Source organism: Ranitomeya imitator, chromosome 4, assembly GCF_032444005.1.
Source record: "Ranitomeya imitator isolate aRanImi1 chromosome 4, aRanImi1.pri, whole genome shotgun sequence".
In the NCBI taxonomy this organism is placed as follows: domain Eukaryota; kingdom Metazoa; phylum Chordata; class Amphibia; order Anura; family Dendrobatidae; genus Ranitomeya; species Ranitomeya imitator.
Genome location: NC_091285.1, coordinates 526,876,339 through 526,898,581, shown reverse-complemented (window position 1 = coordinate 526,898,581; position 22,243 = coordinate 526,876,339). Strand labels below are relative to the sequence as shown.

At 44.5% G+C, this 22,243-nt stretch overlaps 1 protein-coding gene across 1 annotated transcript in view; it reads right to left on the bottom strand.

The window, feature by feature from the left end:
* Window positions 1-22,243, bottom strand: part of FURIN (furin, paired basic amino acid cleaving enzyme) — a 311,683-nt gene that overhangs the window by 25,586 nt on the left and 263,854 nt on the right. Inside the window, exons 8-12 of the mRNA XM_069766153.1 lie at window positions 19,877-20,049; window positions 18,959-19,171; window positions 16,008-16,108; window positions 15,084-15,187; window positions 12,027-12,144 (exon numbers count right to left, since the gene is read on the bottom strand). Of these exons, the coding sequence (XP_069622254.1) occupies window positions 12,027-12,144; window positions 15,084-15,187; window positions 16,008-16,108; window positions 18,959-19,171; window positions 19,877-20,049 (709 nt within the window). The remainder of the gene's footprint in view (window positions 1-12,026; window positions 12,145-15,083; window positions 15,188-16,007; window positions 16,109-18,958; window positions 19,172-19,876; window positions 20,050-22,243) is intronic.

Here is a 22,243-nt window from a genome sequence, read left to right as displayed (position 1 = left end):
CACCTTCCACGACAGCGGTACTGGAGTAGTACCAACAAATAATTTCTAGGGGGGGGACAACCGCCTGCAGAACTGTTCTGCCGAAAGTTAAATCCCGGTTGAAATCAAGCCTGTAGTGCCTGGTGAACGTATGTACTGATGACCAGGTGGCAGCTCTGCAAATCTGCTCCGTAGAAGAGTCACCCCTCTCTGCCCATGATGTTGACACCGACCGTGTAGAATGGGCCTTCAGTGATGGAGGAGGTGGTAGATTCTGGGATGAGTATGCCAGAGATATGGCTTGTTTAATCCAGTTGGCGATAGTATTTTTCGTAGCCTTTCTGCCTTTGTTCTTCCCGGAGAGTTGAATGAAGAGATTTTGGTCAATCCTCCAACTCTCTGTTTGTGAAAGATAATGTAACACCACTCTGCGGACATCCAGAGTGTGGAAGGACTCTTCCTTCACATTAGAAGGATCTGGGTAGAATGAAGGCAACACTATGTCCTGACCTCTATGAAAGTCTGATGTTACTTTAGGTAGGAAGGTAGGATCTAGACGCAGGATTATACTATCAGATGTTACCCTTAAGTAAGGCTCTTGTATGGATAGGGCATGTAGTTCTCCTATCCGTCTGGCCGAGGTAATAGCCACTAAAAAGACCGTTTTTAGGGTAAGAACCTTTAATGAAATCTGAGATAAAGGCTCAAAAGGATCTCGAGTTAATCTGGTCCTTAAGAGTCTAAGGTCCCAAGGAGGAGTATTGTTGAGAACTCTGGGACGGATTCTAGTTGCTGAAGTAACAAAGCGCCTGATCCATCGATGTTTGGCTAGATCCTGATCGAAATAGGAGCTAAGTGCTGAAATTTGTACCTTTAAGGTGTTAGGCTTAAGACCCAACTCTAGACCCTTTTGCAAGAAGTCCAGAATTTTGGCAATATTTGGATGAAATGGATCAGGAATGTCTGGAAGATACCACGATGAAAACCTCTTCCAGATTTTGGCATAAATGGCATTTGTTATGGGTTTTCTACTGTTCTGGAGAGTATGAATTACTCCATCTGAGAGACCTCTTGCCTTTAGTATCTCGGCCTCAGAAGCCATGCTGAAAGATTCAATCTGTGAAGGTTTGGATGCAGCAATGGACCCTGACTAAGAAGATTTTCCTTCTGAGGTAGACACACTGGACCTTCCTGAGCCATGTCTAACAGGGCGCTGTACCAACTCCTCCCTGGCCATGTTGGCGCTATCAAAATCGCCGTAACTCGTTCCGATCGGATCTTCTGTAGAGTTTTCGATATTAATGGGATCAGAGGGAATGCATAAACAAGGTCGAACCTCCATGGGTGAGAGAACGCATCCATGCCCAGTGCTCTTGTCTGTCATATTTAAGGATAAATAAGTTCGCAGCTTGGCATTCTGACTGTTGGCAAAAAGGTCCACCTCTGGGATCCCCCATCTGGAAATCAGGGAGAGAAAGACCTCCTGGTCCAGACACCATTCTCCTGGATGCACATCCCTTCTGCTCAAGAAATCTGCCTGGGTATTGGCTGACCCCTTCAGGTGAATTGCTGAGATAAAGAGAACGTGTCTCTCTGCCCAGAAAAAAAATGTTTGAGGCTAAGGTCTTTAGTTTCCTGAATCTTGTGCCTCCTTGATGACGAAGGTATGCTACCGTGGTCATGTTGTCGGAATATATTCTGACATGGTGTCCTTGAACAAGGGAGGATGCAGCTCTTAATGCTTCTTCTACTGCTTTCAGTTCTCTGAAGTTTGAAGAGCTTGCTCTGATGTCTGGGCCCCAGGTGCCCTGGAAATGGGTTCCCTCGACTATAGCTCCCCATCCCCTTTGACTGGCATCCGATGTTAGTGTCTTTAGTGGGATCTGATCCCAACTGACCCCCTTTTGGAGGTTTCGAACCCGTAGCCACCATGCCAGGGATACCTTGACATGATTGGGAAGGCAAACTCTCTTGGAGAGAGAACTCTGCTGACCGTCCCAGGATGATAGGACATGGGTTTGGAGGATTCTCATGTGGGCTTGTGCCCAAGGTACCATCTGGATACAAGATGTTAGAGATCCCAGCACAGACATGGAATGTCGTAGAGTAGGAGCCTTCAGGGTTCTGAATGCCGTTATCTTCTGTACCAGATCGAGTTGACGTTCTCTGGGCAGAAAGTATCTCCTCGCCTCCGAGTCCAGAAGGACTCCTAGGAACTTCTTCCTCCTGGAGGGATGAAGGTCCGATTTTTCTAGATTTGGGATCCAACCCAATGATTTTAGGATTTCTAGAGACCTTGTTAAGTCGGCACTGAGGCGGGAGACTGAGGGAGCGACAATGAGAAGATCGTCTAGATAGGGTACTATGCAAATCCCCTGAAGACGGATGAATATAATGGCTTCTGTCATGATTTTTGTAAAGACTCTGGGTGCTGAGGCGATTCCGAAGGGAAGGGAGTTGAACTGATAGTGTACTATCTCCCGATCCTGAGATATTGCAAATCTTAGGAACTTCCGGAATTCTGGATGGATTGGGACGTGGTAATAAGCGTCCCTCAGATCTACTGTAGCCATCGCCCAGTCCTGTCCTATCAGAGGGATCGCTGTCTTGACCGACTCCATCTTGAACCTCCTGTAGGTTATTACTTGATTCAGGGGCTTCAAGTTGATTATTATTCGGTGTTTCCCCGAAGGCTTCTTGATCAGAAACAGATGGGAATAGTGTCCTCTGCCAATTTCTTGCTGAGGTACTGGGGAAATTACTCCTTCCTGGAGTAAGTTCTGTAGGTCGGAAAGGAATGCGCCCTGAGGGCTGAGACTCTGTAATGAGGTTATCCTCATGTGATGAGGGGGAGGGCTCTCGAACTCTAATTTTAGTCCATTCTGAATAGTGTCGAGTACCCACTGGTTCGACGAAATGGACCTCCACTGGTTGATAAAGTTCGAGAGACGCCCCCCAACGCCCTGGGCGTAGTCACTGCTTTTCTGGGGTCTGCTGGGACTGGGGAACCAGGATGTTCCTACCTTTCCCCCCTTTAGGATAGCTCCAGCGTCCTGATTTGCCTTTCCCTTTGAATTCCCATTGGAAGGGTTGCTCTTTTGAGGGACGAAAAAAACGTTTCTTCGGATTTCTCTGTTCCGGAAGCGCTTTCTTTTTGTCCGTTGCTTTATCCAGAATATCATCCAGGGCCTGCCCGAACAGATAGCGGCCCTGAAAGGGAATGGCACATAGTTTTGTTTTGGAAGTTATATCCCCACTCCAAGACTTGAGCCATAGAGCTCTTCTGGCTGAGTTAGAGAGAACTGATGATTTGGCAGCCACTCTTACGGACTCTGCCGAAGCATCGGCCAGGAAGCCCGTAGCTTTCTGGAGAAGCGGGAGAGAATCTAAGATTATTTCCCTAGATGTTCCCTGGGTAAGGTGGTCTTCCAGCGTGCGGAGCCAACGAAATAGGGATCTAGCCACGCAGGTGGACGCAATGTTTGTTTTAAGGAGATTGGTAGAAGTCTCCCACGATCTTCTTAGTAAACTCTCCATTTTGCGGTCCATAGGGTCTCTGAGTTGGGAAGAATCCTCGAAAGGGAGGGTTGTCTTTTTTGACAGTCTAGAGACCTGCACGTCTACCTTAGGGGTATCCCACAGAGAGACATCTCCATCGAGAGAAAAACGATTTTTAAGTTCAGAGGGAACAGAAAGACCTTTTTCAGGTGATTCCCATTCATGAAGGATGAGACTCTGTACATTCTCATGTATAGGGAACCCTTTTAATTTTTTAGGTTTCAACCCACCGAACATCTCATCCTGCACCGATGGCTTCTCCTCCTCCTCCTCAACACCCATTGTCCCCCTGACCATACTGATTAACTCCTGTATGTCCTCTGAGGAAAAATAATATTTTTTACTCTCCTCTCTGGGGGTGGAAGTGGAGCCCTCATTCTCCCACAAATCCTCCGAGCCGGAGGAATGAACTTCACCAGAATCTGAATCAGAAGTAACCGCCGCCGTCTTCCTTTTTTTAGGAGGAGGTGGCGGAGGTAACAGAGACTGGGAAAGGGCCGATACCGAGGATTGCACTTCCTGTTTAATGAGGGATTTAATGCTCTCAAACAAGGATGGCTGTTCTGAGCGAATTATTTCATCGGTGCAGGGCTGGCATAGTCTCTTCTTGTAAGAAGAAGGTAGTTTTGATGCACAAACACCACATTTACGATCTTCCGATTTTGTCTTGGAAGATCTGTCCTTCCTAGGGGCAGAGGCCTTGTCTCCCTAAAAAAGAGAGAGAAGGGGACTAAGTATATGGCACCCTAAGGAATACAGGGATAAAGGGACCTTAACCCACTACTCACAGTAGGAGGGAGGACGCAGGGCTTGGCAGAAGCAGAGATAGATCTGTCACCCTCCATGGTCAGTCAGCACTGTAGTCCAGTCAGTCAGACAGGGGGCCTTACCTGGAGGTGACTACCAGGGTTAAATACCGTGGAAGTTGCGTCCCATGTTGTGCTCCTCCTCCCGGTCCCAGGCGTAGGGGAAAGACCGCTATGCCGCCAACAGAAACTGCAGTCCGACGCGCGTGCGTTCCACCGCTGGAACGCACATGCCGAGAACCGGAAGTTCGGGTACATCCGGTTCGCGCGTCCACTGTTTCCGGCCATGAGGAGAGGAGGAAATGCCGGGGAGCCGCGCGGGGACCCCGGCCGCACCACACCGCTCCGCTTTACTCCCGAAGGAGCGCGGGAGGAGCGGAGAAAGGGTCCCGAGTCCGCACCATGTGGGGAGACGGGAGCAGCGCCGCAGGGAGGAGACACATCCCGACCCAGGCTGCCCGGCTAGGTAAGACCTGAGTGCTCCGATCGCCGGCCACGGCAGCACTACCGCAGGACCTCTTCATGCCCCAATAGGGGACAGGAAAAACACTGGGGATGGCAGGAAGGGGAGGGTATTTAACCTCTTTGTGTTTCCTGTCCCCCATTAGGGCGGGGAGACATCCTCCAGTACCGCTGTCGTGGAAGGTGACTAGAGAAATACAAAACTCCACATCTGACTAAAGACATGGAGGGTATATCTGCATCTCCAGAGATACAGCTTGGCTGCAAAAAATCCTAACACAGACAAAGCTGGACAAGACAATACATGAAAATGCACAGAACTATAAGGCCCACAGCATGTGGACAGCAAAAACAAAGCCAGAACTTATCTTTGTTGAAAAGAACAGCAAACAAGAGAGACCAGTCAGGGATGTGAATCCTCCAAAAACAATGGACAACTGGCACTGACTAAAGGATCAAGCAAGACTAAACAGCCCAGTCCAAATTGCAATTTGTCTGTTATGAACTGGTGGTTTAGGAGCAACATGGGACGAGCTCTGAAGGAGGTGGTACATGTACTGACTGCAGTCCCTAAGCTCAACACAACACTAGAAGTAGCCGTGGGATGCTCCTGTCACTCCCTAAGCACCTCGTCACAGCCTGAGAACTAACTACCCCTAAAGATAGAAACAGGAAAACTATCTTGCCTCAGAGAAAATCCCCAAAGGATAGATAGCCCCCCACAAGTAATGACTGAGTGGAGAGGGAAAAGACATACGTAGAATGAAACCAGGATGTAGCACAGGAGGCCAGTCTAGCTAGATAGATAAGACAGGACGGAATACTGTGCGGTCAGTATTAAAAACTACACACATCCACACAGTTTACAAATATCTCCACACCTGACTTAAGGTGTTGAGGGTAAATCTGCTTCCCAGAGCTTCCAGCTTAACTGAATTAATCCATACTGACACGATGGACAAAACATAAAATGCTCAGAACGAGTAAGTCCACAACATGTGGACAGAAAAGAGCAAAGAAAGGACTTATCTTTGCTGAACTGGTCAGGATATCAGGGAAATCCAAGAGAGATGTGAATCCAACCAGGAACCATTGACACGTGGCACTGGCTGAAGGGAAGAGCCAGGCATAAATAGCCAAGCAGAAAGAATCAGTGGAAGCAGCTGCAGACTGCTAAATCCAAGGAGCAGCCATTCCACTCAAAACCACCGGAGGGAGCCCAAGAGCAGAACTCACAACAGTACACCCCCCTTGAGGAGGGGTCACCGAACCCTCACCAGAGGCCCCAGGCCGATCAGGACGAGCCAAGTGAAAAGCACGAACCAAATCGGCGGCATGGACATCGGAGGCAACAACCCAAGAATTATCCTCCTGGCCATAACCCTTCCACTTGACAAGATACTGAAGCCTCCGCCTCGAAAAACGAGAATCCAAAATTTTCTCAACCTCATATTCCAACTCTCCCTCAACCAACACCGGGGCAGGAGGATCAACCGAGTGAACAACTGGCACCACATATCTCCGCAACAAAGATCTATGGAAAACATTATGAATGGCAAGAGAGGCTGGAAGAGCCAAACGAAAAGACACCGGATTGATAATTTCAGAAATCTTATAAGGACCAATAAACCGAGGCTTAAACTTAGGGGAAGAAACCTTCATAGGAACATGACGAGAAGACAACCAAACCAAATCCCCCACACGAAGCCGGGGACCAACACACCGACGGCGGTTAGCAAAACGTTGAGCCTTTTCCTGAGACAACGTCAAATTGTCCACCACCTGAGTCCAAATCTGCTGCAGCCTGTCCACCACAGAATCCACACCAGGACAATCAGAAGGCTCAACCTGTCCCGAAGAAAAACGAGGATGAAAACCAAAATTACAAAAGAAAGGTGAAACCAAAGTAGCCGAACTAGCCCTATTATTAAGGGCAAACTCGGCCAACGGCAAGAAAGCCACCCAATCATCCTGATCAGCAGACACAAAGCATCTCAAAATAGGTTTCAAAGGTCTGATTAATTCGCTCAGTTTGGCCATTAGTCTGAGGATGAAACGCCGAAGAAAAAGACAAATCAATGCTCATCCTAGCACAAAAGGCTCGCCAAAACCTAGAGACAAACTGAGAACCTCTGTCAGACACAATATTCTCCGGAATGCCATGCAAACGAACTACATGCTGAAAAAACAATGGAACCAAATCTGAGGAGGAAGGCAACTTAGGCAAAGGTACCAGATGGACCATTTTAGAGAACCGGTCACAAACAACCCAGATAACAGACATCTTCTGGGAAACAGGAAGATCCGAAATAAAATCCATGGAAATATGCGTCCAGGGCCTCTCAGGGACCGGCAAAGGCAAAAGCAACCCACTAGCGCGGGAACAGCAAGGCTTGGCCCAGGTGCAAGTCCCACAGGACTGCACAAAAGCACGCACATCCCGCAACAAAGAAGGCCACCAAAAGGACCTAGCAACCAAATCTCTGGTACCAAAAATCCCAGGATGACCAGCCAACACTGAACAATGAACCTCAGAAATTACCTTACTTGTCCATCTATCAGGAACAAACAGCTTCCCCACTGGACAGCGGTCAGGCCTATCAGCCTGAAATTCCCGAAGCACCCGCCGCAAATCAGGGGAGATGGCAGAAAGAATCACCCCTTCCTTAAGAATGCCAACCGGCTCAAGGACTCCAGGAGAATCAGGCAAAAAACTCCTAGAGAGGGCATCAGCCTTAACATTCTTAGATCCCGGAAGATACGAGACCACAAAATAAAAACGGGAGAAAAACAGGGACCATCGAGCCTGTCTAGGATTCAGCCGCTTGGCCGACTCGAGGTAAATCAGATTCTTATGATCAGTCAAGACCACAACGCGGTGCTTAGCTCCCTCAAGCCAATGTCGCCACTCCTCAAACGCCCACTTCATAGCCAACAACTCCCGATTGCCGACATCATAATTGCGTTCCGCAGGCGAAAACTTTCTGGAAAAAAAAACACACGGTTTCATCAAAGAACCATCAGAATCCCTCTGAGACAAAACGGCCCCTGCCCCAATCTCAGAAGCGTCAACCTCAACCTGAAAAGGAAGAGAAACATCCGGCTGACGCAACACAGGGGCAGAAGTAAATCGGCGTTTAAGCTCCCGAAAGGCCTCAACAGCCACAGAGGACCAATTCGTCACATCAGCGCCTTTCTTCGTCAAATCAGTAAGGGGCTTAACCACACTGGAAAAGTTGGCAATGAAACGGCGATAGAAATTAGCAAAGCCCAAAAATTTTTGAAGGCTCTTCACAGATGTGGGTTGAATCCAGTCATGAATAGCTTGGAACTTAACAGGATCCATTTCCATAGACGAGGGAGAAAAAATAAAACCCAAAAAAGAGACCTTCTGAACTCCGAATAGGCACTTAGACCCCTTCACAAATAAAGCATTATCACGAAGGATCTGGAATACCATCCTGACCTGCTTCACATGAGACTCCCAATCCTCGAAAAAAAATCAAAATATCATCCAAATATACAACCATGAATTTATCAAGATAATTGCGGAAAATATCATGCATGTAGGATTGGAACACAGATGGAGCATTAGAGAGCCCGAATGGCATCACGAGGTATTCAAAATGGCCTTCGGGCGTATTAAATGCAGTTTTCCATTCGTCACCCTGTTTAATACGAACAAGATTATATGCCCCTCGAAGGTCAATGTTAGTAAACCAACTAGCCCCCTTAATCTGAGCAAACAAATCAGAAAGCAAAGGCAAGGGGTATTGGAATTTGACCGTGATCTTGTTAAGAAGACGATAATCTATACAGGGTCTCAAGGAGCCATCCTTCTTAGCAACAAAAAAGAAACCCGCTCCCAATGGTGACGAAGACGGCCTAATATGCCCCTTCTTCAAAGATTCCTTAACATAACTCCGCATGGCGGCATGCTCTGGCACAGACAGATTGAAAAGTCGGCCCTTAGGGAACTTACAACCAGGAATCAAGTTAATAGCACAATCACAGTCCCTATGTGGAGGAAGGGAACTGGACTTGGGCTCATCAAATACATCCTGGAAATCCGACAAAAACTCAGGGACCTCAGAAGAAGGGGAAGAGGAAATTGACATCAAAGGAACGTCACTATGTACCCCTTGACAACCCCAACTAGTCACAGACATAGTTTTCCAATCCAGCACCGGATTATGTTCCTGTAACCATGGAAAACCCAGTACAACAACATCATGCAGGTTATGCAACACCAGAAAACGGCAATCTTCCTGATGTGCAGGAGCCATGTACATAGTCATCTGTGTCCAGTACTGAGGTTTATCCTTGGCCAAGGGTGTAGCATCAATGCCCCTCAAAGGAATAGGGCTCTGCAAAGGCTGCAAGGAAAAACCACAGCGCCTGGCGAATTCTAAGTCCATTAAGTTCAGGGCAGCGCCTGAATCCACAAATGCCATGACAGAAAAGGACGACAATGAGCAAATCAGGGTCACAGATAAAAGAAATTTAGGCTGTACAGTACTGATGGTAACAGACCTAACGACCCTCCTAGTACGCTTAGGGCAATCGGAAATAACGAGCAGAATCACCACAGTAAAAACACAGCCTATTCTGACGTCTGAATTCCTGCCGTTCTGTTCTAGTCAAAATCCTATCACATTGCATAGGCTCAGGACTCTGCTCAGAAGACACTGCCATATGGTGCAGAGCTTTGCGCTCGCGCAGACGCTGATCAATCTGAAAGGCTAGAGACATAGATTCGCTCAAACCAGCAGGCGTAGGGAAGCCCACCATAACATCTTTAAGGGCTTCAGAAAGACCTTTTCTGAAAATAGCAGCCAGAGCATCCTCATTCCATTTAGTGAGCACAGACCATTTCCTAAATTTCTGGCAGTATAATTCTGCCGCTTCCTGACCTTGACACAGGGCCAACAGGGTCTTTTCTGCATGATCCACAGAATTAGGTTCGTCATACAATAATCCGAGCGCTTGAAAAAAATGCGTCTACATTCAGCAATGCCGGATCCCCTGATTCAAGGGAGAATGCCCAGTCCTGAGGGTCACCACGCAGGAAGGATATGATGATTTTAACTTGCTGAATAGGATCACCAGAAGAACGGGGTTTCAAAGCAAAAAACAATTTGCAGTTATTTTTAAAGTTCAAAAACTTGGATCTGTCCCCAAAAAACAAAATCAGGAGTAGGAATTTTAAGCTCCAAAGCCGGAGTCTGGACAACATAATCTTGGATACTCTGTACTCTTGCAGCAAGTTGATCCACACGAGAAAACAAACCCTGAACATCCATGCCAGAGCATAAATCCTGAACCACCCAGAGATCAAGAGGAAAAAAAAGACAAAATAGAGCACAGAAAAAAAATGGCTCAATTTTTTTTCCCTTCTTTTGAGATACATTTAATTCATTTTTGGCCACTTGTACTGTTATGAACTGGTGGTTTAGGAGCAACATGGGACGAGCTCTGAAGGAGGTGGTACCTGTACTGACCGCAGTCCCTAAGCTCAACACAACACTAGAAGTAGCCGTGGGATGCTCCCGTCACTCCCTAGGCACCTCGTCACAGCCTGAGAACTAACTACCCCTAAAGATAGAAACAGGAAAACTATAGATAGCCCCTCACAAGTAATGACTGTGAGTGGAGAGGGAAAAGACATACGTAGAATGAAACCAGGATGTAGCACAGGAGGCCAGTCTAGCTAGATAGATAAGACAGGACGGAATACTGTGCGGTCAGTATTAAAAACTACAAACATCCACACAGTTTACAAATATCTCCACACCTGACTAAAGATGTGGAGGGTAAATCTGCTTCCCAGAGCTTCCAGCTTAACTGAATTAATTCATACTGACAAGCTGGACAAAACACAGAATGCACAGAACGAATAAGTCCACAACATGTGGACAGAAAAGAGCAAAGAAAGGACTTATCTTTGCTGAACTGGTCAGGATATCAGGGAAATCCAAGAGAGATGTGAATCCAACCAGGAACCATTGACAAGTGGCACTGGCTGAAGGGAAGAGCCAGAGCAGAAAGAATCAGTGGAAGCAGCTGCAGACTGCTAAATCCAAGGAGCAGCCATTCCACTCAAAACCACCGGAGGGAGCACAAGAGCATTACTCACAAAAGTGCCGCTTACAACCACCAGAGGGAGCCCAAGAGCGGAATTCACAACATTTGTCCAAGTGGACACACCTGATAAATGCTGCGATCCAAAGACAGCAGCACTACCACTCATAACCACCAGAGGGAGCCCAAGAGCAGAATTCACAACAGGTCTCCCTCTTGCCACACGAACACCCATTAAACTCAGATCTACCAATCCTCAGACCGGAGGTCTGCTGCAGCTGCAAATTCGGCCCCATCTCTCCCACTACCAGGAAGTTGTCCTCTTCCCACTAGCCCCTCCCATTCTGCACTAGTCCCAACACATAGCCCCTCCCATTCTGGACCAGTCCCAACTGTTAACTCTTGTTTCTCAACTACGTGAATGCAAATTTCTAAAAGGACAAAATCACATTCAAACCCTGTGCAAGGCACCATGCTGCAATGCATGTCTTCAAGGGGATTGCGGGCAACATCTCCACTTTCTTACATCTACCCAATATGAAGCAGGCTCAGATCTTGCACCCAATGTATATATTTTGCATGCAACCTGTGATGAAAATGCAAGTCAAAGATCTTTAAGGGTTAACCAATCTTGTTATAACCAAACAAAAAAAACAGTAAAGGTTTCCCAGCCAAGTGCTTATTGACCTGTTCAGACGTTTTGAATATTGTTCCCTGTGTTTCACTTATCTAAAATTGCTGTTCTACTAACAATTTTCAGAAAATTTGGTGAATTCCATTTAAAGATTTTTTTTTGTAATAAAATACCATAGAATAATACAACTAGTGTTATGTACTTCACAATTTTGGCGGCCGATGAAAGTCTCTGTTTCTTGGAATCCACTTTGTGAGGGCTTTTCCTTTTTCCAGGTATTCTCTATTATTTAAGGGGTGTTGTAAGTGTAGGGGTTCTCCATGATGAGCATTTTTCTTAGCTTGGTCTACGTAACGAATAACAAAATCTCCCAATTCATCCAAAACATTTGAACAAGTGGCAAAAGCAGGAAACATTTCAGATGTGTAAAACGGTCATGGTAACCAACCATTTCTTCTGTATGTCCAGTTGTCTTTTAAGAAAGGAGAGAAATATGCATTACTTACTTAGATTCAGTCAGAATGTTAATGACACATTTTCTTTGGGGTCCCACAGTGGTCCAGTTTTTAGCCAGAGCTACCATTGCACCAGCATCCAGAAGCCCATAGCCGTAAGAATGGCTGACTGTAATACACAAATACGTAACATCTTATAAAAGCAGATATGATAAAGAAGAAGACAAAAAAACAACAACTGAGTGTTGGTGAAATGCCCAGCATTGTGTAATAGCATGTTACAGAACTCGCACTAACAAGTGTAGTGTCCTAAGGTGACCGCTGATGTACATAGCTCAGGTTAATAGGTCCATGCTGCGTGCCTTTAACCTCTTAGTGGCCAGGGCTGAATGGCTCATAAAGACTGGTCAAAATTTTTTTTGGCCTCTTCTCTTTTCAGCATCCATAACTTTATTTTTCCCATGTCGTGGCTGTATGAGGCTTTGTTTATGTGGAACAAATGTAATTATTTCTTAGCACTGTTTTGGGGTAAATCTCAATTATTGTGTCATTCCAGAGGAATATCTAGAAACCAAAAGTAATTTTTTATTTAGTTTTTCTCATATTTTACGGCTCATATTTCACACCAAATAACCTGTTGAATGAACTATCCTTGTTATGATTATGTAGATACCCAATACTGTATGTGCACGGTTCTTCATTTTTTCTTATATGTACATTAACCCCTTCATGACCTCGGGATTTTTCGTTTTTCCGTGTTCGTTTTTCACTCCCCTCCTTCCCAGAGCCATAACTTTTTTATTTTTCCGTCAATTTGGCCATGTGAGGGCTTATTTTTTGCAGGACGAGTTGTACTTTTGAACGACATCATTGGTTTTAGCATGTCGTGTACTAGAAAACGGGAAAAAAATTCCAAGTGCGGTGAAATTGCAAAAAAAGTGCAATCCCACACTTGTTTTTTGTTTGTTTTTTTTTGCTAGGTTCACTAAATGCTAAAACTGACCTGCCGTTATGATTCTCCAGGTCAGTACGAGTTCATAGACACCTAACATGACTAGGTTATTTTTTATCTAAGTGGTGAAAAAAATTCCAAACTTTGCTAAAAAAAAAAAAAAAAAAAAAATTGCGCCATTTTCCGATACTCGTAGCGTCTCCATTTTTCATGATCTGGGGTCGGTTGAGGGCTTATTTTTTGCGTGCCGAGCTGGCGTTTTTAATGATAGCATTTTGGTGCAGATACGTTCTTTTGATCGCCCGTTATTGCATTTTAATGCAATGTCGCGGCGACCTAAAAAACGTAATTCTGGCGTTTTTAATTTTTTTCTCGCTACGCCGTTTAGCGATCAGGTTAATGCTTTTGTTTAATTGATAGATCGGGCGATTTGATTTTTTTTTATTGATTTATTTTGATTGGGGCGAAAGGGGGGTGATTTAAACTTTTATTTTTTTATTTTTTTCACATTTTTTTTTAACTTTTTTTTTTAACTTTTGCCATGCTTCAATAGCCTCGATAGGAGGCTAGAAGCAGGCACAACGCGATCGGCTCTGCTACATAGCAGCAATCTGCTGATCGCTGCTATGTAGCAGAAATGGAGGTGTGCTGTGAGCGCCGACCACAGGGTGGCGCTCACAGCCACCGGTGATCAGTAACCATAGAGGTCTCCAGGACCTCTATGGTTTCCATCCTGAAGCATCGCCGACCCCCGATCATGTGACGGGGGTCGGCGATGACGTCATTTCCGGCCGCCCGGCCGGAAGCGGTAGTTAAATGCCGCTGTCTGCGTTTGACAGCGGCATTTAACTAGTTAATAGGTGCGGGCAGATCGCGATTCTGCCCGCGCCTATTACGGGCACATGTCAGCTGTTCAAAACAGCTGACATGTCCCGGCTTTGATGCGGGCTCACCACGGAGCCCTGCATCAAAGCAGGGGATCTGACCTCGGACGTACTGTCCCGTCCGAGGTCAGATAGGGGTTAATAAAGTCTATTTTATATGTAAAAAAAAACCCAAACTGATTTTTTAATGTATTTTTTATGGTGGCGACTTAATTTTTTTCCCATTTTTTTTTCCGTAGATGGTATGTGTGTCGATGCTTCAGCTTGCTGTATAGAGCTCACCGCGTGATATGTAGCTGGCAAAGCACAAAATCGAAATACTGTTGAACCACCCGGTGTGCTGTCACATAGGCTAACTGATGCACGTTGGAAGCAAAAGCTAGTTTGTCTGGTCTGATCCCACACAGAAGCTACTGCAGAACAAACTGCTGAGAAAGGGAATGATCAGTGTCAGGACACAGAGGCCCTGGTTCACCAAGTAGGTGTTTTTCTCGCATGTCTTGACGAGGTGGTGTGCTGGAGGCAGAGGTGCCGATTCATTAAGAGTTTTAATGAAGCAGGTGCGCCTTAGAAGTAGTTTGCGCCACATGTGGTCATGAGATAGACAAGTAGGTGGTGACTCACCCCAGCCCCGCTCATTTTTGTGGAGCTGTCCAAAGCAGGCATGCTAGATTTTTGCGCAATTTTTGTTGCATTTTGCAACTTTTCAAAGTGTTTTACACCAGTTTTATGGCGTAAAGACTTTGATGAATCAGCACCACAGTGTTAGGCTGGTTGTTTTATTGTTATGATTAACCTCAAATCACCAGCCTAATACAGTGTAGGGCCCTGCATGTTCTGCCACCTTTCTATCATAGCTGGTATTACCTTCCTCGGCAATTTGTGCTATTGTAGCTTTTCAGTTGGATTAAAACAGACAGGCAAGATGGGGATCAGACCAGACCAGGAAACCACCATGAGAGCTGCGGTTTTGGAAATGTTATGGCCCTATCGTCTACCTTTTACAATTTTTCCCCTGTCAAAGCTGCTCAGGTCCATACGCTTGCTCATTTTTACTTCTAACACACTATTTCAAGAGCGGTCTGGAAGTTAGAATGCACAGCCATCAAAACCATCTCAACCAGATGAGGGGTTGTGTTCCAGTGTTTTTACACGCCTTGTCTCAGAAGTAAAACCCAGACCCCCTGCGGTACTACATCATTATTGAGTTGCAATAACTAGAATACACAGCTGTGAATAAGGCCTGACCAAGGCTAAGGTTTCTTTTATCACCTTTTCGGCCAACTCCATTTGTGATCCAGTCGTTTGTGTTCAGATGTGATGGGTTTGAGGTCCGGACCACTAAATGCTGCATATCCCTCCATGTGAGATTGTTACTGGGGGAAAAAATGGACAAGTATTATGAAGACCAGCAATACAATCATGCTGAATCATCCAACTAGTCTAATCTTTACTCGATCAAATATCTCCATACTTAAGTGATTGCAATTATTATGTTGTTATAGAAACAGTCACTGTCCATCTATAATAAGCTGCTCTTATCAGACACATTCATAATGGTCCAGGTCACTGACTGACATTAAAATATTTAACCTTCTATTTGCGAAACAACTTCAAAAGACATTTTCAAAATTCGCTATAAAAGCGGAACTGAAAACGAAATGATGGGATCATTACCGTGTGGAGAAAACTGAAATCAGCAACCACAAATTAACACCCATTAAGCCTTCCTAAGTACCATACGTCAATATTATTACAGAGGAGAGATACACGGAAAGCAAGTGTATATTATCTGGCGGAAGGATGAGGTGGAATACATCCATTTTAGCATCATAAAGTCAATACAAGAAGAACATCTCTGTACAATTGGAAGGATGGTATAAAGGAAGCTCATCCATACACAAATAAGTTTCCATTGTGTAAGGAGAGATTGCATCTTCCTAGTTTTGCATATGAAAATTACTCTTGACAGCTGGATATTGTTCTGTATCACACTTGCATTGTTGTATTCCATTTCTCTGACCATAATTAATCCACAAAAGCCTTTAAAGTTATAGAAGCCTTTACTGTTTAAAATAACCATTACGTTTGTGAAGTTATGTATAGAAAACCCCCAAAATATAGATTTAGCCATATGCCACAAGGTGACACCGATGCCGCAGTCTCCACAAAGCGGTCCCAGACCCAGATACGTACTTTGCTTCCAGAGCAAGAGCGATGATTCCTGCCGCCAGTGGTGCGGACGCCGATGTTCCAGTATGAGTGTCTGTACATTTCTGTCTCAAATCAGTTGTTACCTGAGGGGATGAGAAAGCTACATCAAAAAACATCAGCAGCACAACCAACATAGCTGCCAGCCTACTTGCAAAATTGCCATCACCAGTAGGCACTTGTTATTTGCCAGCAAGTGTTCTCGCTAGAAGCAAGGCTGGGCACACACCATGGGGTTGTCTCTAGGATTTAGGAACTTCTATCAATCTTTCAGCCCTGGCATGTCTTGCAATGTATGCCAGTGACGGCAGCAGCTTATAAACAGCAGAGCATTACAGGTTTTTAAAATTGTTATTTTTTACGTACGGTAAATCTTAAGTTTTGTTTTACTGCCAGATGAAGTTACTACTTGTCAAAATATACTATTTCTAAGCATTGCAGGGCACCTACAGCAAGACCACCGAATCAGACAGAAATGAGACATTACACTTTCCAAGACCAAGTAATCCTGGTGTATTAAATAGAGTCTTGTTCAAAGTGTTACTTGGTGTCCAGTTAGACATGCTGCATGCTTTCAATTGCAACGAGCCATTCCAGCAAGTTATAGCAGTCAAGTGATCCCAAATACATTTTATAAAAATTATCTTCCTCTTTCAATCCTAATCTGTCACAATCTGATCAGAAGCCCAGCAGCAATTAGCAGATTGCCATGAATTGAAATAAATCCATTTACATGCAGTCACTGCACTTTCCGCTCTTCCCAAGCATCAAAAAGCAATTAATCCCCATTTCATTTTTGCCCCTTACTTTTTTTTCCCCAAAAGCCATAGCTTCGTATTCTGTCAAAATTTTAAATGCAATGAAGTTAAGGAGAAAAGGTTTTCACCATCTAATGTTGGATGGGGGGTTGGAAGGGTTGTTTATGGTATATGGGGGATCATTGGGAATGAAAAATGACAATACAATCCAAACTGCGGTAGTATAGTGTTTTTGGCTTTTTCTTTTTTGCAGTGGTGAAAAATAAAACTGGAAGTATTGTATATTAAAATGGATAAGTTTGGTTTGTGTCACTACTTTGTTTTTTGTGTGTTTTAATTTCTTATTTTCTCTTTACAGCACTTACCATATAGTTAACTTAATTTTTATAAATTGTTTTTTATGGATGCAGCAATACCCCCCCCCCCAATTTTTTTTTTTTTTGCTTTTTTTTTTTCATGGGTGGTGAGGGAAAAAGATAATACGGATTCTTGTATTCTTTTTTTTTTTTTACTTGTTTTTTTTCTGCCCACTTAGGGGACTTGAATCTGTAATTGTCTGATTGTTTAATTGAAGTTTTTATTATGAACTAGAGCGATAAAAAAAATAAAAGGTTGTTTTGGACAGGGTACAAAGCCTTTACATATAAAAAGTGTCTAAAGCAGAGAAGGGGTAATAGATTAAAATCAAAATAATCAGCAAAGTGTCTAAGGGCAGATCGACAAGCAGTAATATAAAAAAATGACAAAAAAAAAAAAAGATCGTCACCAATGAACCAATGTGGACACAACTTCCTCTCGCTTAATGTTCTCAAAACCAGTTTTCACCATCAAACACGTTAAAAAAATTAAACTGACCACCCCCTTCGCTTTTCCTGAAATGTCATGGAATGGGGCCAGAGAAAACAAACACTCTTTGTTCAGGCTTTATGTTGTAACGTTTAAAAAAGCAATGTAAGCCACAAGGCAAACAGAAAAGAACACACTTGGTACAGAGCAGGCAGAGGTGGACACGGTCCAGCACTCTCCAGCCGGCTTTATGTATGATACATAAGTAGGTGCAGGTTTCTTATTAGAAGAGAAGTCTAAAAATTAGTTACCAGTCTAATCACTGTGCTGCAAGCTAAAGGGAGACCTTATGAAGATGTGTGAGAAGAATGTATTAATATAGGAAGTTGCACTTCGTAGACAAAACTAAAAAAAAAAAAAAAAAGTAAGAACTGTTCTCAGGCAGTACCTGATCGCAAATGGTCTCCCTACTGACACCCCCAACAATTAGCTGTCACTTATGGAGAAGCCGAGTAAGTAGTAGGTGCTCGGTACCTCTGCAGTGACATCAGAGGGGAAATTACGCACAGCATTACCTAGTGGTCAATGGTTTTACTGTATAATACAGGACAGGTTCTTGGAAACCATTTTCCACACTGCTCAGAAGACCCTTTATACTAACTTGGTTCCCTAAGGCGACATTCACACTTCCGTTTGAACATGCAGTATGTGCTTTTTTATTTTAGGCCCAAACAAATTGATCCATTGCAAAACTGATACAAAAGGATGCAAAAGAGCCCCATTGATTTTTATGGGGTCCGTCTGGGCTTATGTGATAATTTTTAGACTTGAAGAAAATGTTCTGGAGCCCAGATAAACCAATGTGGACCCTCGGCTTCAGTTTCTATCCTTTATTCCATGGAGCGGTTTTGACCATTAATGCGGCTTGTCTGGTTTTATAAATAGAGCAAACAAAGTGTGACTGGACACAGGTGTGAATAAAGCCTAATAGTACATATGAAAAAGGTTTTCTAAAGTGGGCTTCCCCTTTAAACAACAAACTCAATATCATATTGAAGGAATAATGATAAGGATCTATGATCAGTCATCATTTTTTTAATGATCCGACATCCAAAAAGCAATGGAAAGAGGATAGAGAACTAAACCTAAAAAACTAAATACTGGGATCTAATATTGACGAACGGCAGTAATTTACTTTATAAATGATTTGGAATATTCACAGTTCGTTATGCAAACTCGACTTAATGAAAATGAGGTCAGTGCTGCAGATCGATTAATACCAGAGACCTGAACGAATGGACGGTTTGTGTTTGTCATGATGGATAAATCAAAGGAGAAGAAGGGGAATGGTTTTTGTCATTGCACAGTGTAGTGAGAGATGGCAATACTCACAATCTGCTTCTCATTCTGGTTGCCACTGCTGTAGGTGGTTGCCAGTGTAGAGGAGCAAGCCTCGCTGTACCAGGGTACGTTGCCCAGCTGGGTGGTGCTGCTGATGGACAATGTATAGATGCTGTTTGTGTAGCCATCACAATTGCAGCTGTCGTGTTCTCTCCCACCATTCCCAGACGCCCATACATATATAGAGCCCAAACCATTACGACCCTGCAACGAAAGAGACAAAGTTGGCATTCCATATGGCTTCAGAGTAATGGTTACCACTTTTCTGCAGCTAATGACTGTAACCTGTGGTCATCCAATTATCATCACAGGCAGGAGCACAATTAGTGAGGCTAGCTTCACATATGCCCCAGCATTTCTGGTTTTCTGTTCTGTTATAGGAACCAGAGTAGTGTCAGATCCATTACATAGCAGATACCAATCACTCCTGTTGGATCCAAATGAATATAATGGGGTCTGTCGGGTGCAATTCATAGCATCAGAAAAAAATAAAAACATCAAACAGATGTGAAGCTAGCCGAACACATTTACTATAGGGTTGGAACCAGGTAACACAGGATCACATGTTCTATTCCGGTCTCTCCTTTTCTTACATGACACAATGCACACTCATTACTCCATTCAGGTCATGTTCAGATCAGGTCTGTAATCTACACTTCACTTGCACGCGGGTAAAAGCTAACAGTGTGTACACCAAGCATATCTATGGGCTCCAACAGAGGCCAAAAGAGTTGAACGAGGACCCTCAACCTCCGTCAAGCAGGCATGTGTGATTAATCCGGGGAAAAAAAGAAAAAAGGGCATGGCATACATAGATGACAATTCTGGAGATCTGTATATGGGTCACTTTGCCACTGACAGTGGGATAAGTCTCAGCCCTCGAACAACAGAAAAAAAGTTAACACATACCTGGTTGACACCTCTGAAGAAGGCTTCTTCCGCAAGATGGGCAGGGCCATCCACAGTCTTCCCATCATCTTCTGGTCCCCAGCTGGCACTGTAGATGTGAATGTGGTTGGGGTTTAGCCCTAAAGACCTTGCCTCTACTGCGTCAGTCACTTCACCATCCAACATCCGAACTCCTGCCAAAGAAAGCTAGTCATTAGGTAGGATTGTTAGCCATTATCGTCACAAAAGTGAATTTCACATCTGCTCGTCCTGTGGTGTTCAATATACATTCCCAGGAAAATCCAGATGCCAGGGGCCAATAGTTTATCATATAAAAAGGTGTGGGCACATGTTAAGTATTTGCTGAAATCTTTTCTGCTCAAAAAACATCAATGTCTCATGGCAGGTAAAACACTGAAGAAACGCTGAGAGAATTGACAGATCAGAAACCGCTTCAAATCTGGAGGTAAAAAATAAGCAGCGTGTGCATGAGACTTCAGAAAGATTCATTTAGCTGGGACAGTAAAAATGTGACATGTAGACATTGCTTTCTACACTGAATGTTCTTTTAAGGCCAACATAAAGATGCCAGCACACAGTACATGCCAGTCTGCAGGGCTTTCTGCACGTCCATTAAACAGACTTGTGCCGCTCTCCTTTTCTGCTTAATGGACAAGGAGGATGGAGATTAGTGTTCCTAGTCTCTAACGGCAGAGATGAAAGGGTAGCGCTCCTGCCTTAGCAAGTGCCATCTGAGGCATGTACAGCGTAAGCACAGGAGATGGCATAAAAGTCAGATTTATGCCAGATCAAGCTTTTGTATGCTTGCACGTGAAGAGTAATTGGAGGGAGCAACACACAGACACGATCACTTATCTATTCACTCCAAAAGTGGACAGAAGTCAACGTGAGCCCTCATGCGGAAGTTTATTAAAGGGAACCTGTCACCTGAATTTGGCGGGACAGGTTTGCGGTCATATGGGCGGGGTTTTTGGGTGTTTGATTCACCCTTTCCTTACCCACTGGCTGCATGCTGGCCGCAATATTGGGTTGAAGTTCATGCTGTGTCCTCCGTAGTACACGCCTGCACAAGGCAATCTTGCAAAACCACGCCTGCGCAAAGCAAAACCCCGCCCATATGACCGCAAACCTGTCCCGCCAAATTCAGGTGACAGGTTCCCTTTAAGGTGGCCCATTCCGCAGGTTTATCATAAGTCATCCCATATGCAGTCCTCCTTCTGGTTCAGCCAGGGTGACCTTACTGCTGCATTAGCACACGCCTGATGAAGGGGAAGGGGTCATACTTTTTAGGATTATTATATCCTCCCCTTTCCTGATATTTGGTTTGTCTTTGTTGTGGAACATTTTTTTCAATAGATCTCATTGTTTATTATGGGTGTGCACTACGTTTTCCTTGGTCCCTTCATATGATATATCACAGTATGATACATTTGATTTTTTGGCGAAAATAAGGCTCCATATATATATCTGTACACGTATTATATACCTTTTTATTTCTTCTTTCTTCTTTGTCCGTAACGGTTTCTGGATGGATTTGGAGCGGTTTTTCAGTCTAGTATTTGGACTGGGTAGCGGAGATTCTGTGACCCCGATTTGCGCGGTGGGTATTTATATTTTGATATGGAGGTTATTATGACCTAATTATGACACTCACCTTAGTGCGAGTTGGGGTGTAACAGAATCTCCGCTACAATATGATGCCCGGCAATATAGTGATATCTAGGTCAGGGTCACGGATTAGTACGGTGTACTTGGGATGATGCTCCAGTTCATCCAGTTCTGGCTGTGTGCAGGCGCTGTCCTTATTACCATGGTGACACTTACGGCGTATTGGTAGGACGTGCGTTCTGTTTCAGACGCAGGCGCAGCACACATGGGAGGTCTCTCTTGAGGTCTTGGGTTTCCGGCGATGATGCACTTCCGGTTTTCCGGTGGGAATGGAGCGCGTGCGCTGTCCGGTCACTCCACACTGTGCTATCATGGTGGCGTCTGGTAAGTGCGGCGCGGATGGATACTGGTACCATGGGTGGATATTTCGCCCCCATGCGCGCCGCACTGTTTTGACGCTTATCGTGTCTGCACTTTTTTCACACGTGGAGGGATCTGTGAGTACATGCGCCAACTACTCCCAGGTGCTGACATCCTATAAAGGGCGCAGTATGAGCGAGACACAAATAAACACCTCCCCTTTGAGAAAGCTATTATTGCGAAACGCGCGTCAGGGGTAGTGGGAAGGCTGCACCAACGCTGACTTATGATGGGTAAGTGCTGATTACCATATTACTTGTTGGATTCAGGATTGTTTCAGGGATTAAGATTATATGAGGCCCGTTGAACACCAGGGGGATCTTTCCTCTTCATTTTCCT